We start from the raw sequence: 18,476 nt of genomic DNA on the forward strand, positions 1-18,476 counted from the left end.
CATTCTCCCCCTCCCCCCCCCTTTATTCGGCTGTAGACCTGTAGTCAAGGTCAACTTCCACCTAATGTGAGCTGAATGACATGTTAGCCTGTGTGTTGATGCTCATGCCAGACTCCATTGCACACAATTAACCCCATTATACACAATTGAGTGTCATCTACTTTGGTGCATTTTGTTTTTACTCGTGCGCCTCTCAAACTCGCAAAGGCTGGCAGTTCCTCTTCTGTGATACACGTGAACTAGAAAGAGACCAAATGAGAACGACAGTGTATTTTCACTTTCTATCGCGCATGCTGTCACTCTCACTCATTCTCTCTCTCACACACACACACACACACACACACACACACACACACACCAGTCAGAGCCGTCAGGGTGCCGGGTCCTGTTTTATCTGCAGCTCACAGTTGTTAGTGTGAGAATGCCAGGCTGCCAGTCATCCTGGAGGAAGTGCTGTGCTGCAGATTAGAAAGCCCAGGCAGCAGCTGAGTGGAATGGGACATCACCATGCGCTCACACAGAATATGCTCTGAAAACCAGAAAATATCATTTTCTTTCTCCTTCTGGGCTTTGTCTGTCTCTCTCTCTCTCTCTCTCTGTCTCTCTCTAGTCTACTGACTTAAACATGTTGGGTGGCGTTGTTTCTCTGAATATGTTTCCTTGGGCATACTATAGCTATTTGAATAATGCCAGCATGTTTAGTGAAGTTGTATGGGGTATTGATAAAATGTCCAATTATACATTTCTCTCTGACTATAGGTTGTGTTGCTTGTAGGTATTGAAACACTGGAATAGCTATTTAGAGTCTGTTGGAAATGATCTTGTTCGTACGTGCCTTTATGTACACAGTATAGTGGTGTGTTCACACAGAATCACATTTCATATTTATAGTTGAATTTGTATATAGAGTAAAACAGTCACATATGTCTTACACAGCCCTTGTTTTGTGTTGCAGGACTCTGCTCAGGACGGAGTGATCACCAGAGACATCCACCGCACCTTCCCCGCTCACGACTACTTCAAAGACACGGACGGAGACGGACAGGACTCCCTCTACAAGATCTGTAAGGTACGGATGGATGACACACTGGTGATCGACGTTTATGAAAGCATGTACACTCCCTACCTATTTATTTGGACGGTGAAGCTAAAACTTTTAATTTGGCTCTATACTCTAGCAGTTTGGATTTGAGATGAATTGTTTTTAATTTGTATGTATGAAAAAACCCTCAAATTAAAAGTGACATTCTGTACTGTCGCTTCATATGAAACGTTTGATCTCAACCCCAAAAGTAAAGATCAAAGTTAAATAGTTTTAGCTTCAGTGTCCAAAGTAACGCGTAGAGTGTAGCTGTCAGAATTAATTGGTGTTTCTGTATCACTAAAACTATTGTTAGATGACTTGCGGGAGCAGCTAAAAGCTTACCTTGTATGATGAAGACATAATGCACAGAAAAGTACTCTGAACAGAAACGTACAAGCTAACACAAACCACACAATACTCTACACACACCAAGTTGCCATAGTAACATGTTAGGATGCACACCGATACAATAGCTAACTTTGTATCTTGCTCAAAACCAACACATAAGCTTTTAGTTTTAAAACATGTAACTCAAATAGAATATAGATAAGGTATGAATCCAGAACGATGCTACATTTTCTTTCATCTGGTAATTCAGAGAACACAGAAGAATGCTGTGGTGAAAGGCGCACGCACGCACACACACACACACACACACACACACACACACAAAGTGTCTTAACTTACCAACTATGTCAGTTTAGCACCAGGCTTTCATTTGTATGCAAATACATGTAGATTGCCTGTTGATAGGGTTGGTTAGTTCCTGAAGAGACATGCACTTTTATCTCCTATTCTATTCCTACAATGCTTTTTGTCATGCATTGTCCTTGTGAAGGAATTGTGTCAGGACCAGCCTAAAAAAACATCCAGAGAAACATCCCCCTGTACCTAATAATAATTTGAATAATTACTATCTAAAAGGCAAAAACTGATCCCAGATCAGATCTCCTACTCTGAGACTCTGTGAATACGGGCCCAGAAGAGGAGGAAACTGTAATGTAATATAAATCATATTTACTTTTAGCAGGGGCTTTTGTCCAAAGTCATGCGTGCATCCATTTGATGTGTTTGGGTGGTGCCAGGATTCAAACCCACTACCCTGACATTACAACAGCTATGCTCTACCAACTGATCTACAAAGGACCACAATATTAGGTCAAATTCTCCACCATTCTCAACCACGGTATTGGTTGTGCTCCAAATGATAATCATTACACACAACAGCCAGCCACAGTTAATCTGTCCCGGCTGACAAATAGGAATGTCATCTATCCCAGACCCCCATCCAGCTAGCACTGTACATCTGTCTAACCGTGGCAGAGCGGGCTGATTGGCAACACTCCATCAAACGTCTCTTACTCTCAAGACAGCCAGGCAGAGTATAGCTCCTCAATTACACTTCCCTCTGTATTCCAGGTGGAAACACATAGAAAAACATATTTCATTTCTGTTTTAAACTGTGGAGAATGTTACAGCAATCAAGACTCATTGACATAATATACTGTTTATAATATGTATGTAATGTTATAGTCAACTGTGGATTTTTATTTTAATCCACTTTAAGGTTAACATTTAACACCAATAATTATGTCATAAACAATCAAGCTCATCTTTGCACCCAGAACCAAGTCCCTAGAAACGACCTGATGCCAGCTAATGAAAACCCTGTATACGCTGATGGTGTGAATTAATAAGATAATTCATCACGTAGCCAGTCATGTCATTAATTGTCATCAATTATGTCCTGCTTATGACATTGTTCAGTAGGTCCTCGGGACAGAAGGTTCCAGTGACGTTTGAAGTAGTAGGGCACAAGGCTCTGGTCAAAAGTAGCACAGTATTATCAAAGATTTTGTAACTAAACCAAGATGGACTACAGCTTGTCGTTTCCAATGGGAACAAATTAGTCATCGTGGGCTTCCTCTCACTACCATATTTGGTAGTAAGTGACAATGCCAACCGGGTGCTTCACATTTATACATCCAGTGAAATATCTGTCTTGTTGTTTTATCTGTGGTATTATGCAGAGTAGTGTGTCATTTGAGACGTGAAGTGTACAATGCATTCTGAAAGTTTTTCAGACCCCTTGACTTTTTCCACATTTTGTTACATTACAGCCTTATTCTAAAATGGACTAAATAAATATAAATCTGTATCAATCTACACAGAATACCCCATAATGACAAAGCGAAAACAGGTTTTTAGAAATGTTGGCAAAAAAAAAGTATAAAATAAAAAACAGTAATTTCTTATTTACATAAGTATTCAGACCCTTTTGTTATGAGACTTGATTGGAGTCCACCTGTGATAAATTCATTTGATTTGGAAAGGCACACACCTATCCACATATATGGTCCCATAGTTGGGGAAAAAAACAAACAAGTCATGAGGTTGAAGGAATTGTCTGTAGCGCCCCCGAGACAGGATTGTGTCGAGGCACAGATCTGGGGAAGGGTACCAAAAAATGTCTGCTGCATTGAAGGTCCTCAAGACTACAGTGGCCTCCATCATTCTTAAATGGAAGAAGTTTGGAACCACCAAAACTCTTCCTAGAGATGGCCACCCGGCCAAGCTGGTCAATCGGGGGAGAAGGGCCTTGGTCAGCGAGGTGACCAAGAACCTGATGTTCACTCTGACAGAGCTCCAGAGTTCCTCTGTGGTTGTCCTTCTGGAAGGTTCTCCCATCTCTGCAGCACTCCACCAATCAGACCTTTATGGGAGAGTGGCCAGACGGATGCCACTCCTGAGTAAAAGGCACATGACAGCCCTCTTGGAGTTTGCCAAAAGGCACCTAAAGAACTCTGACCATGAGAAACAAGATTCTCTGGTCTGATTAAACCAAGATTGAACTCTTTGGCCAGAATGCCAAGTGTCACGTCTGGAGGGAACCTGGTACTATCTCTACAGTGATGCATGGTGGTGGCAGCATCATGCTGTGGGGATGGTTTTCAGCAGCAGCAATTCGGAGTCTAGTCAGGATCGAGGGAAAGATGAACAGAAAACCTGCTCCAGAGTGCTCAGGAGCTCAGACTGGGGCAAAGTTCACCTTCCAACAGGACAATGACCCTAAACACACAACCAAGACAGCTCAGGTGTGGCTTCGAGACACGTCTCTGAATGTCCTTGAGTGTCCCAGCCAGAGCCCGGGCTTGAACCCGATCAAACATATCTGGAGAGACCTGAAAATAGCTGTGCAGCGATGCTCCCCATCCAACCTGACAGACCTTGAGAGGATCTGCAGAGAAGAATGCGAGAAACTCCCCAGATACAGGTGTGCTAAGTGCCATACCCAAGAACACTCAAGGCTGTAGTCGCTGCCAAAGATGCTTCAATAAAGTACTGTGTAAAAGGTCTAAATACTTATGTAAATGTTATATTTAAGTTTTTTTTTATTTGTAATATATTTGCAAACATTTCTGGTTTTGCTTTGTCATTATGGGGTATTGTGGGTAGATTGATATATTTATTTTTAATCTATTTTTGGAATCAGGCTGAAAGTAAAAAAAAAAAACATGTCAGGTCAAGCGGTCTGAATACTTTCCGAATGCATCTTTTCATCTTTCCCTGCAATAGGGTGATTCCCCTAACTGTAGATTTCGAGGAGGCTGTTTTGCCAACTGCTTTGAAGAAGACCGAACCAGGGAGCTATCTCTCTCTCTCCCCCTCTCCACCCTCCCTCTGTGTTGTTAAATCTGCCCTTTGAAAACAGGGCTTTACAAAGCTTTCCATCTTGATTGGCCCAGCAAGATTAAAGTCACGCCGATAAAGATGGTCCCGAAAGGCTTTCAGCAAGAAACAAAGGAAATATGCTTTCTATGCTGTATGAGCCGTGCAAATGGTCCTCTCCCAACTCAACATGTACTATCGATGTGAGCGAGCTGATAGTACTATATACTGTAAAGAATCTCCCTGCACCTCTTAGACCGGCTCGAAACTGTGTACGTGACAAAAACAATTAGATTTTGTTAGACAATTAAAAGGCTTTCAAAACAGACCGTTGAAAATGGAACTAAAACTCTAGAACTGCGGACGTTGAGCAACTTTTAAACCACAAATAACAACTGAACAGCCTAGTATTTGCTGTGAGAAGGACTCATCCTCTGCAACATTTATACACCTTTTGAACTGCAGTGTGTGTCTTGAACTGTTTGGTGTGTCACATTTTAAAACACAAAAAATAATCTTACTCGGTATGTTACATGCATGACACACACACACAGTCTCTTATTCATGGTATGAGGTGGCTGACATTATTGGCTCTCTGCTTTGTGTTCCAGGCCTATTCAGTCTATGACAAGGAGATTGGTTACTGTCAGGGACAGTCCTTCCTGGCTGCAGTGCTGCTACTGCACGTAAGTAGGGCTCAAACCTCAATACAATGTCTACACAACATCTATGGAACCCACTGAGTGCAGTTGAGAATGAAGTCTGCACTGTTGTGGTTATCAGTTTAATTCAATAATAAAAATGCATTGGCTCTGGAAAACGATTGCAGAGCGCAGAGTTTGGATAAGTGCAAAGTGCACGTATTAAGATTCAGTTAGTTGTATTGGGACTGATTGTGAGAACAATGGAGAGAAGGAAAGTTAAGGTTTAACAAAGGGAGAAGAGTGCAGCAGGAACAGGGTGAACAACAGGACAGTATGTCAGAGGAGATGGATGGAGGGAGGGGGAAGGATGGATGGATGGAGGAAGGGGGATGGATGGATAGAGGAAGGGGGATGGATGGAGGGAGGGAGGGGGATGGATGGATGGATGGAGGGAGGAAGGGGGATGGATGGAGGGGGGGAGGGGGATGGATGGATGGATGGAGGGGGAAGGATGGATGGATGGATGGAGGGAGGAAGGGGGATGGATGGAGGGAGGGAGGGGGATGGATGGATGGATGGAGGGGAAAGGATGGATGGATGGATGGATGGATGGAGGGGGGTGGATGGATGGATGGATGGAGGGGGAAGGATGGATGGATGGATGGAGGGGGAAGGATGGATGGATCGATGGAGGGGGAAGGATGGATGGATGGATGGATGGATGGAGGGGGAAGGATGGATGGATGGATGGATGGAGGGGGATGGATGGCGGGAGGGGGAAGTATGGATGGATGGCGGGAGGGGGATGGATGGCGGGAGGGGGAAGTATGGATGGATGGTGGGAGGGGGAAGTATGGATGGATGGATGGAGGGGGATGGATGGATGGAGGGGGAAGGATCGATGGATGGATGGAGGGGGAAGGATCGATGGAGGGGGAAGGATGGATGGATGGATGGAGGAGGAAGGATGGATGGAAGGGGAAGGATGGATGGCGGGGGAAGGATGGGTGGAGGGGGATGGATGGATGGATGGAGGGGGAAGGATGGATGGATGGATGGATGGAGGGGGAAGGATGGATGGATGGAGGGGGATGGATGGCGGGAGGGGGAAGTATGGATGGATGGAGGAAGGGGGATGGATGGCGGGAGGGGGACGTATGGATGGATGGCGGGAGGGGGAAGTATGGATGGATGGAGGGAGGGGGATGGATGGATGGAGGGAGGGGGTGGATGGAGGGAGGGAGGGAGGGGGATGGATGGAGGGAGGGGGATGGATGGAGGGATGGAGGGGGATGGAGGGAGGGAGGGATGGAGGGTGGGGGATAGATGGATGGATGGAGGGGGAAGGAGGAAGGGGGAAGGAAGGAAGGGTGGAGGGAGAAATGGAGAGATGGAGGGAGAAGTGGAGAGAGGGAGGATGGAGGGAGAAGTGGAGAGAGGGAGGATGGAGGGAGAAGTGGAGAAGGAGGATGGAGGGAGAAGTGGAGAGAGGGAGGATGGAGGGAGAAGTGTAGAGATGGAGGGTGAAGTGGAGAGAGGGTGGGGGGTGAAGTGGAGAGAGGGTGGAGGGAGAAGTGGAGAGAGGGAGGAAGGGAGGGGGATGGATAGATGGCGGGGGAAGGAAGGAAGGGTGGAGGGAGAAGTGGAGAGAGGGTGGAAGGAGAAGTGGAGCGAGGGAGAAGTGGAGAGAGGGAGGTTGGAAGGAGAAGTGGAGAAGGAGGGAGGATGGAGGGTGAAGTGGAGAGAGGGAGGATGGAGGGAGAAGTGGAGAGAGGGAGGATGGAGGGAGAAGTGGAGAGAGGGAGGATGGAGGGAGAAGTGGAGAGATGGAGGGAGAAGTGGAGAGAGGGTGGAGGGTGAAGTGGAGAGAGGGTGGAGGGAGAGGGAGGATGGAGGGAGAAGTGGAGAGAGAGAGGGAGAAGTGGAGAGAGAGGGAGGATGGAGGGAGAAGTGGAGAGATGGAGGGAGAAGTGGAGAGATGGAGGGAGGGATGGAGGGAGGGGGATTGATGGATGGATGGATGGAGGGGAAGGATGGATCGATGGCGGGGGGAGGAAGGGGGAAGGGGGAAGGAAGGGTGGAGGGAGAAGTGGAGAGAGGATAGAGGGAGAAGTGGAGAGAGGGTGGAGGGAGAAGTGAAGCGAGGGAGAAGTGGAGAGAGGGAGAAGTGAAGCGAGGGAGAAGTGGAGAGAGGGAGAAGTGGAGAGAGGGAGGATGGAGGGAGAAGTGGAGAGAGGGAGGATGGAGGGAGAAGTGGAGAGAGGGAGGATGGAGGGAGAAGTGGAGAGAGGGAGGATGGAGGGAGAAGTGTAGAGATGGAGGGAGAAGTGGAGAGAGGGTGTAGAGAGAAATGGAGAGAGGGAGGATGGAGGGAGAAGTGGAGAGAGGGAGGATGGAGGGAGGGAGGGATGGAGGGAGGGGGATGGATGGGTGGCGGGGGAAGGAGGAAGGGTGGAGAGAGGATGGAGGGAGAAGTGGAGAGAGGGTGGAGGGAGAAGTGGAGAGAGGGTGACGGGAGAAGTGGAGAGAGGGTGGAGGGAGAAGTGGAGAGAGGGTGGAGGGAGAAGTGGAGAGAGGGAGGATGAAGGGAGAAGTGGCGAGAGGGAGGATGGAGGGGGGAGGATGGAGGGAGAAGTGTAGAGATGGAGGATGGAGGGAGGGAGGGACAAGAGATGGATGGCGGGAGGGAGGGAGGGACAAGAGATAGATGGAGGGAGGGAGGGAGGGACAAGAGATGGATGGCGGGAGGGAGGGACAAGAGATGGATGGCGGGAGGGAGGGAGGGACAAGAGATGGATGGCGGGAGGGAGGGAGGGACAAGAGATGGATGGCGGGAGGGAGGGAGGGACAAGAGATGGATGGCGGGAGGGACAAGAGATGGATGGCGAAGTGGAGGGGGGAGAAGTGGAGAGAGGATGGGGGGAGAAGACGTAATTGGAAATGAAGGAAGCCGAGATGAAAAGGTGAGCAAGGTGTAAAAGAGAGAGAACGAGATATGGAGGGGGGGGGGGGGGGTGAGGTCCTTCGGAATGCAGGAGGCTGGGGAGGTGTCCAGAATATTAATGGCCCATTCAGCCCAGGACACACGGTCTACCTGATTAAATACCCACCACTCTGTCTCTGCTTGTGGGTGGCTGTCTCTCTCTCACACACGGACACACACACACCGTCTCACTCACAACACAAACACTGTGTATTAAAGGGGGAGCATACTCACACCTTTTCTCTTTCACACTGACACTCCCACCTTCTGGTTTTCTTTCACACTCACCATATTGTCACCTTGTTTCTCCCTCCCTCCCTCACACACATCCTTCTTTCTCTTTTAGTCCCTCTCTCACTTTTCCCGATGCTCCAACCGTCTCCTAACTCTTCCTCAGAGGGTCTGAAAAATCTCTCAATCCACAGAAAACAACACTTTGAAGTAACAAGAGACTCCACCAATCATTTATACTACTCCTGTTCACGGCAGTGCATTATTTATTAAGAAAAGCCTATTAAGAGCTGAAATGTCAACATTATATAAATCTTATCTGTATATATATCTTTATATATATACTGAGTTGACCAAACATTAGGAACATCTTCCTTTTGAGTTGCACCCCCATTTTTCCCTCAGAACAGCCTCAATTCGTCGGGCCTTTCTTGCCAGGCGCGCCAGTTTCTGTCAAGAAATGCAACGTTGCTGGGGTTTTCACCCTCAGCAGTTTCCCGTGTGCATCAAGAATGGTCCACCACCTAAAGGACATTCAGCCAACTTGACACAACTGTGCATTGGAGTCAAAAAGGAACAGCATCCCTGTGGAACGCTTTCAACACCTTGTAGAGTCCATGCCCCGATGAATTGAGGCTGTTCTGAGGACAAAAGGGGAAGCAACTCAATATAAGGAAGGTGTTCCTAATGTTTTGTGCACTCAGTGCCTTCAGAAAGTATTCACACCCTTACACTTTTCCCACATTTTCATATGTTACATCCTGAATTTAAAATGGATTAAATATAGATTTTACGTCACTGTTCAATACACAATACCCCATAATGTCAAAGTGGAATTATGTTAGTAGACATTTTTACAATAAATGAAAAGCTGAAATGTTTTGAGACAGTAAGAATTCAACCCCTTTGCTATGGCAAGCCTAAATAACTTGCTTAACACGGCAGATAATACGTTGCATGGACTCACTCTGTATGCTATAATGGTGTTTAATAATACTACCCCCTTCTCTGTACCTCACACATGCAATTATCTGTAATGTCCCTCAGTCCAGTAGTGAATTTCAAGCACAGATTCAACCACATTAAACATTATTAAAGTGACTGGTGTTCCAAAAGGTCAAAGGATAAAATGAAACAACTTCCGCTTGACCTCCCCGTATCTCAGAGCTCTCCTTCTCTCGTTCCTCTGTTGGTACACTCTAGCTAACCCCCCACTGGTTCTGTTTGGTCCTGTGGCTGTAGATGCCTGAGGAGCAGGCCTTCTGTGTGCTGGGGAGGATAATGTATGAGTACGGCCTGAGGGAACTCTACAAGAACAACTTTGAGGATCTGCACTGCAAGTTCTACCAGCTGGAACGACTGCTCCAGGTTAGTCCGCCCGCTTCACTGAAGCCCTTTGGAAAAACTTCAAACCTAACAAAATGTCACATAATGATTGTCATCGTGTGTGTGTTGCATGCGTGTATGTGCGCACATCATCAGCGTGTGTATCTGCAGACACTTAACCGTGCCCTATGCACCTTAAAGATGGAATCCGCAGTAAGGGGAAACGGCGCCACTGTCCTCCCCACAGACATTATTGTTTTTGTTTTGTTGACGAGGTCGGGAGAGCTGGGAGTGCATCGCGCAATTGGACGTAGCAGTTTGACCGTTAAGGATTCCATCTTTAAGAGCACGGACTGACTCTATTTTTGTAAGGGCCTGCCTTAGGTTCGTTATTAGGCAAAATCCACTCCAACTTGTTGTTTAATTTTATACAGAAATCAATTTTAGCCTCCTCTAAGTAGGCCTTTTTTCAACGCTGGGTAAGTATTGACAGGCTAGCTCCCCAAGGCTAAGGAATATTAGCATTAATCGCTAAGGGTTGGCATACAGGAAGTAAGTCAGTTTCTCTGTCTCTTTTCTCTCCAGCTCTCTCCTTCTCTCACTCCCTCTCTGACGGCGCTTTCTGAGCTGTGATGATGATCCCTTGCTTGACTGAATGACTGATTTACTGACTGAGTTGACTGATTTACACTAGTCTGTCAATCAATATATTGGCATATACAGTGCCATAGGAAAGGATTCAGACCCCTTGACTTTTTCCACATTTTGTAACGTTACAGCCTTGGATTAATGGATTCAAAAATAAATCAATCTCAGAAATCTACACCCAATACCCCATAAAGACAAAGTAAAAAACGTTTTTTTGAAAGTTAAGCAAATGTATTAAAAATTAAAAACAGATACCGAGTGGCACAGCGGTCAAAGACACAGCATCTCAGTGCAAGAGGCGTCACTATAGTCCCTGGTTCGAATCCAAGCTCTATCACATCCGGCCATGATTGGGAGTCCCATTGGGTGGCGCCCATTCGGCCCAGGTCGTCCGGGGTAGGCCGTCATTATAAATAAGAATTTGTTCTTAACTGACTTGCCTAGTTAAATATAATAAAAATATTCAGACCCTTTGCTATGAGACTCGACATTGAGCTCATGTGCATCCTATTTCCAGTGATCATCCTTGAGATGTTTCTACAACTTGGAGTCCACCTGTGGTAAATTCAATTGATTGGACATTATTTGATTTGTCTGTATAAGGTCCCACAGTTGACAGTGCATGTCAGAGCAAAAACCAAGACACGAGGTTCAAGGAATTGTCCGCAGAGCTCCGAGACAGGATTGTGTCGAGGCACAGATCTGGGGAAGGGTACCAACATTTTTTTGCAGTATTGAAGGTCCCCAAGAACACAGTGGCCTCCATCAGTATTAAATGGAAGAATTTTGGAACCACCAAGACTCTTCCTAGAGCTGGCCGCTCGGCCAAACTGAGCAATCGGGGTAGAAGGGACTTGGTCCGGGAGGTGACCAAGAACCTGATGGTCACTCTGACAGAGCGCCAGAGTTCCTCTGTGGAGGTGGGATAACTTTCCAGAATCAAATTGTATTTGTCACATGCGCCGAATACAACAGGTGTCGTAGACCTTACAGTGAAATGTTTGCTTACAAGCCCTTAACCAACAATGCAGTTAAAAAAAAATAACAAGAACAAAAAAAGTAACAGATAAGAATAACAAATAATTAAAGAGCAGCAGTAAATAACCATTGCGGGGCTGTATACATGTGGTACCAGTACAGAGTCAATGTGCGGGGGCACCGGTGTCGAGGTAATTCAGGTAATAATCACATGTAGGTAGAGTTATTAAAGTGACTATGCATAGATAATAACAGAGAGTAGCAGCAGCTTTCTGGGGGTGGGGGGGTGCAATGCAAATAGTCTGGGTAGGACATGCAGCACTCCACCAATCAAGCCAGGCAAAAGCCACTCCTCAGTAAAAGGCACATGACAGCCCACTTGGAGTTTGCCAAAAGGCACCTGAAGGACTCTCAGACCATGAGAAACAAGATTTTCTGGTCTGATATAACCAAGATTGAACTTTTTGGCCTGAATGCCAAGTGTCACGTCTGGAATAAACCTGGCACCATCCGTATGGTGAAGCATGGTGGTGGCAGCATCATGCTGTGGGGATTTTTTTCTGCAGCAGGGGCTGGGAGACTAGTCAGGATTGAGGATATTATGTAAGATTGCACCGGAGCAGAAGGCAGACGTTTTAAGTGCCCCCAATCGATTGTGTTTTTTGGTTTGTTTATCTGCGTTGTTTGTAACTTATTTTTTTACTCTTTTTATACATAATGTTGCCGCTACCGTCTCTTATGACCGAAAATAACGTTAAGACATCAGGACCGCGATTACTCACCAAGGACTAGCAGAATCCTTTTTCTTCTTTCACGACTCTGACGAGCCCGAGGCGGAGGATATATGGCTCCCTTGGGAACAGGCCCCGAGCCCCGTGATCTTCAAAAGGTTCTACAGCTGCACCATCAAGAGCATCCTGACTGGTTGCATCACTCCCTGGTATGGCAACTGCTCGGCCTCCGATCGCAATAGCACTACAGAGGGTATTGCGAACGGCCCAGTACTTCACTTGGGCCAAGCTTCCTGCCATCCAGGACCCCTATACCAGGTGATGTCAGAGGAAGGACATAACAATTGTCAGACTCCAGCCACCCCAGTCATAGACTGTTCTCTCTGCTACTGCACGGCAAGCGGTACCGGACCGCCAAGACTTGGTCCAAGAGGCTACTCCCCAGCTTCTACCCCCAAGCCATAAGACTCCTGAACATCTAGTCAAATAGCTACCCAGACTATTTGCTTTCCCCCTCCCCTCTCCACACCACTGCCAGTCTCTGTTTTCATCTATGCATAGTCACTTTAATAAACTCTACCTACACGTACATACTACCTCAACTAACCGGTGCCCCCGCACATTGACTCTGTACCGACACCCCCCTGTATATAGCCTCCACATTGACTCTGTACCGACACCCCCCTGTATATAGCCTCCACATTGACTCTGTACCGACACCCCCCTGTATATAGTCTCCACATTGACTCTGTACCGTAACACCCTGTATATAGCCTCCACATTGACTCTATACCGTAACACCCTGTATATATCCTCCACATTGACTCTGTACCGTAACACCCTGTATATAGCCTCCACATTGACTCTGTATCGTAACACCCTGTATATAGCCTCCACATTGACTCTGTACCGTAACACCCTGTATATATCCTCCACATTGACTCTGTACCGTAACACCCTGTATATAGCCTCCACATTGACTCTGTACCGTAACACCCTGTTACTTTCATCTCTTATCTGTATTTTTTTTAAACTGCACTGTTGGTTAGGGGCTCGTAAGTAAGCATTTCATTAAGGTCTACACCTGTTGTACTCGGCGCATGTGACTAATACGATTTGGTTTGAAAAGATGAACAGAGCAAAGTAAAGAGAGATCTTTGATGAAAGCCTGCTCCAGAGCGCTCAATACCTCAGACTGGGGAAAGAGTTCACCTTCCAACAGGACAACAACCCTAAGCACTCAGCCAGGACAACTCAGGTGTGGCTTCGTGTCCCAGCCAGAGCCCAGGCTTGAACCCAATCAAACATCACTGGAGAGACCTGAAAATAGCTGTGCAGCGACGCTCCCCATCCAACCTGACAGGTTGAGGATCTGCAGAGAGGAATGGGAGAAACTCCCCAGATACAGGTGTGCTAAGTGCCATACCCAAGAAGACTCAAGGCTGTAATCACTGCTAAAGATCCTTCAACAAAGTACTGAGTAAAAGGTCTAAATACTTATGTAAATGTGATATTTAAGTTCATTTTTTAAAATAAATTAGCAAACATTTGTAAAAACCTGTTTTTGTTTTGTCATTATGGGGTATTGTGTGTAGATTGATCAGGAGGAAAAAACAATTTAATGCATTTTAGAGTAAGGCTGTAACGTAACAAAATGTGGAAAAAGTCAAGAGGTCTGAATACTTTCTGAATGCAGTGCTTATACTGTGAAATGAACTCTCCTTTCTTCCTACCGAGTGGTTTCATCTCCTCTTATTTCCTTTCTCCAGGAACAACTCCCAGAACTCTGGTCCCACTTCCAGGACCTCAATCTGGAAGCTCACATGTACGCCTCTCAGTGGTTCCTCACGCTCTTCACAGCCAAGTTTCCCCTCTGCATGGTCTTCCACATCACTGACCTGCTGTTGTGTGAGGTAAGAAGTTAAGAAGCCCCAACACTATTGTTAAGACTCATTTTAACACTCCTCCTAATCCCAACACTGGTCCTAACCTTAGTCCTATTCCTTACCCCAACACTGGTCCTAACCTTAGTCCTATTCCTTACCCCAACACTGGTCCTAACCTTAGTCCTATTCCACAGTACATTACCAACCTGCTGTTGGTACACTAAACTTAAAGGGATAATTTGGGAGTCAGGTGAACTCGTGGACACCATGTGTATGTCAATGCGTGCAGTTTGAAGGAAGTTGTTAACTAGCGTTAGCACAGTGACTGGAAGTCTATGACACTGATTCTCAACTGGTGGGTCTTGTGGGAGGTTTTAAATGGCTTGCGGGTATAAAAAAAAAAAGTTGAACCCTTTGGGCCTTGGTCACTATTAAGGGAATAGGGTCCCATTTGTGACTCAGCACTGTGGCGTTCTCGCTCCTTCTCTCTGTGATTCTCTCCCTCCCTCCGTCTCTCGCCCCCCGGTCGGAACAATTAAATGTTCCGTATGCGTTTCTTAGCCAATGAGCCGCGTGCTGAGAATCTGCTCCTCTCCTCTGTGCCTCCCTTTTTTTTCTCCCTTTCTCCCTCTCCCTCTCCATACCTTTTTCTCTTTTTTCACGGGAGAGGTCACTTTCTTATTGTCCTCGACTTTACCCATGCCTCAATTTGATTTGTTTTTTTGTAATTCTCATTTTTTTCTCTCTTTTTGCTATGAAATTGCTTAACCTCTCCCTTCCCCTTTGATCTGTTGTGCTTCTGTGGTCCTTTTCTTTTCTCCACACCTCCTGTCCCCCTTCTTTCTGTCTCTCTCTCTTTGTCTCTCTGTGTCTCTGTCTCTCTCTCTCTCTGTCTCTCTCTCTGTGTCTCTCTCTGTGTCTCTGTCTCTCTCTGTCTCTCTCTCTCTGTCTCTCTGTGTCTCTGTGTATCTGTGTCTCTCTCTCTCTGTGTCTCTGTGTCTCTGTCTCTCTGTCTCTCTCTGTCTCTCTGTGTCTCTGTCTCTGTCTCTCTCTCTCTGTGTCTCTGTCTCTCTCTCTCTGTGTCTGTCTCTCTCTCTCTCTGTGTGTCTCTCTGTGTCTCTCTCTGTCTCTCTCTCTGTGTCTCTGTCTCTCTCTCTCTGTGAGAGACAGAGACACAGAGGGAGGGAGGGGTACACACAGAGGGAGGGAGGGAGACACACAGAGCTTAAATTCACACAGGACACCAGATAAGACAGGAGAAATACTCCAGATATAGCAGACTGACCCTAGCCCCCCGACACATAAACTACTGCAGCATAAATACTGGAGGCTGAGACAGGAGGGGTCGGGAGACACTGTGGCCCCATCCGATGATACCCCCGGACAGGGCCAAACAGGCAGGACGCTTATTTTGGATATTTACAATATAAAAATAAATAAAATGAGAATCAGAGAGAGAGACAGAGAGAGACACAGAGAGAGACAGAGACACAGAGAGAGAGAGACAGAGACACAGAGAGAGAGACACAGAGAGAGAGAGACCGAGACAGAGACACAGAGAGAGAGAGACCGAGACAGAGACACAGAGAGAGAGAGACCGAGACAGAGACACAGAGAGAGAGAGACCGAGACAGAGACACAGAGAGAGAGAGACAGAGACACAGAGAGAGAGAGACAGAGACACAGAGAGAGAGAGACAGACAGAGACACAAAGAGACAGAGAGAGAGAGACAGAGACACAGAGAGAGAGAGACAGAGACACAGAGAGACAGAGACATAGACACAGAGAGACAGAGACAGAGACACAGTAACAACAATAACCAAGTGTCAAAATAACCATACATTCAACAATAACGTCTGTCTGTCTGTGTGTCTGTCTGTCTGTCTGTCTGTCTGTCTGTCTGTCTGTCTGTCTGTCTGTCTGTCTGTCTGTCTGTCTGTCTGTCTGTCTGTCTGTCTGTCTGTCTGTCTGTGTCTCTCTCTGTGTTGTCTCTCGCTCTGTGTCTGCCTCGCTCTGTGTCTGCCTCGCTGTGTGTCTGCCTCGCTCTGTGTCTGCCTCTGACATCCTAGCGCCATCTAGAGCCCTTTGAAAAAATAGACGGAGGAAGGGAGAGCGGGATGAGGAGAGAGAGAAAGAAGCCTTCTTCTGGTTATTTATAGAACTGGGAAGATATTTTTAGCTCAGTGTTGCCATGTGAACGGGCTGTCGGTGTTCCCATGCGGAGCTGACTTCAGCATCCTCTCCCCTTCTTCCCCTCTCTCACTTGCTGTCCCTCTCACTTGCTGTCCCTCTCACTTGCTGTCCCTCTCACTTGCTGTCCCTCTGTCTCGCTAGCCCTTTCCCTTTCCCTCTCTCTTTCTCTCTGTCACTCTTCTCCCTCTCTCCTTAATCTATTTATTTATCTCATTTTCTCACTCTGCCATTCATTCATCCATTTGTCTGTCACTGTGCCCATGATGGAGCCCAACCTGTTTCTCTCTCTCCCTCTCCCCCTCTCTCTCTCTCTCTCTCCCCAACCACTTGTCCTCTCTCCATCTAGCTCTGTGTTTTAGATGGTTGTCACTCAGTACTATGGGTCCAGGTGCCTTTGTATCCTCAGGGGTGGGCGTGTTTCCATAGCGTTCCCTTGGGGACGTAGAGTCCTTATTATCATCAACGGACCGTTTTCTTTGAAATCATATGAAATCATCAATGGACAATACAGACACGATGAAATATGACAATATGACTCATGAATGGATGTTTGAAGTTACATAGAATGTGATGGTACAAATACGTTGACTACACCGGCACCAGAAGTATCATTATGTCATTTGTTTTTAGTGTGTTTTTTCTTAGCTCTCAACACAGCAGTTTCATAAGTTACGAGTCTTTTCATTTTGAAGATCATTTTTACTTTGCCAATCCATCACAATAAAAAATAATAATAATGGACATTTCCTACATGGTTTATTGGCATTAGGTTTACAAGATAAAGCAGCCGATATGAAGACAGTTGATGAGATGAACGACTTTGATTATTTCCACTGTATGCCATGTGTTTAGGTGATAGCTACAGACCTGTGATAATTGTCTTGTTCTTGTCCTCTCCTAGGGTCTGAACGTCATCTTCAACGTGGCTCTGGCCCTCCTCAAGGTGTGATGAACTTCCTTTACTTTTCTTCATGTACTGGGTGGGGGTCCAGACCATTCCTTTACTTTTCTTCATGTACTGGGTGGGGGTCCAGACCATTCCTTTACTTTTCTTCATGTACTGGGTGGGGGTCCAGACCATTCCTTTACTTTTCTTCATGTACTGGGTGGGGGTCCAGACCATTCCTTTACTTTTCTTCATGTACTGGGTGGGGGTCCAGACCATTCCTTTACTTTTCTTCATGTACTGGGTGGGGGTCCAGACCATTCCTTTACTTTTCTTCATGTACTGGGTGGGGGTCCAGACCATTCCTTTACTTTTCTTCATGTACTGGGTGTTGGTCCAGACCATTCCTTTACTTTTCTTCATGTACTGGGTGGGGGTCCAGACCATTCCTTTACTTTTCTTCATGTACTGGGTGGGGGTCTAGACCATTCCTTTACTTTTCTTCATGTACTGGGTGTTGGTCCAGACCATTCCTTTACTTTTCTTCATGTACTGGGTGGGGGTCCAGACCATTCCTTTACTTTTCTTCATGTACTGGGTGTTGGTCCAGACCATTCCTTTACTTTTCTTCATGTACTGGGTGTTGGTCCAGACCATTCCTTTACTTTTCTTCATGTACTGGGTGGGGGTCCAGACCATTCTTTTACTTTTCTTCATGTACTGGGTGTTGGTCCAGACCATTCCTTTACTTTTCTTCATGTACTGGGTGGGGGTCCAGACCATTCTTTTACTTTTCTTCATGTACTGGGTGTTGGTCCAGACCATTCCTTTACTTTTCTTCATGTACTGGGTGGGGGTCCAGACCATTCCTTTACTTTTCTTCATGTACTGGGTGGGGGTCCAGACCATTCCTTTACTTTTCTTCATGTACTGGGTGTTGGTCCAGACCATTCCTTTACTTTTCTTCATGTACTGGGTGGGGGTCCAGACCATTCCTTTACTTTTCTTCATGAACTGGGTGGGGTCCAGACCATTCCTTTACTTTTCTTCATGTACTGGGTGGGGGTCCAGACCATTCCTTTACTTTTCTTCATGTACTGGGTGGGGGTCCAGACCATTCCTTTACTTTTCTTCATGTACTGGGTGGGGGTCCAGACCATTCCTTTACTTTTCTTCATGTACTGGGTGGGGGTCCAGACCATTCCTTTACTTTTCT

General features: G+C 46.4%; 1 protein-coding gene across 4 annotated transcripts in view; it reads left to right on the forward strand.

The window, feature by feature from the left end:
- Nucleotides 1-18,476, forward strand: part of LOC110486505 (rab GTPase-activating protein 1-like) — a 145,304-nt gene that overhangs the window by 80,627 nt on the left and 46,201 nt on the right. For 2 of the 4 annotated variants that reach the window (XM_036947517.1, XM_036947684.1), the window contains 5 exons: nucleotides 956-1,069; nucleotides 5,365-5,439; nucleotides 9,854-9,979; nucleotides 14,064-14,207; nucleotides 17,276-17,317. In XM_036947517.1, coding sequence (XP_036803412.1) covers nucleotides 956-1,069; nucleotides 5,365-5,439; nucleotides 9,854-9,979; nucleotides 14,064-14,207; nucleotides 17,276-17,317 — 501 coding nt within the window. Of the gene's footprint in view, nucleotides 1-529; nucleotides 828-955; nucleotides 1,070-5,364; nucleotides 5,440-9,853; nucleotides 9,980-14,063; nucleotides 14,208-17,275; nucleotides 17,318-18,476 lie in introns of those variants that run through there. The other 2 variants (XM_036947621.1, XM_036947567.1) reach the window with 2 other exon arrangements.

The sequence above is a fragment of the Oncorhynchus mykiss genome, chromosome 1 (assembly GCF_013265735.2).
Source record: "Oncorhynchus mykiss isolate Arlee chromosome 1, USDA_OmykA_1.1, whole genome shotgun sequence".
Lineage (NCBI taxonomy): Eukaryota > Metazoa > Chordata > Actinopteri > Salmoniformes > Salmonidae > Oncorhynchus > Oncorhynchus mykiss.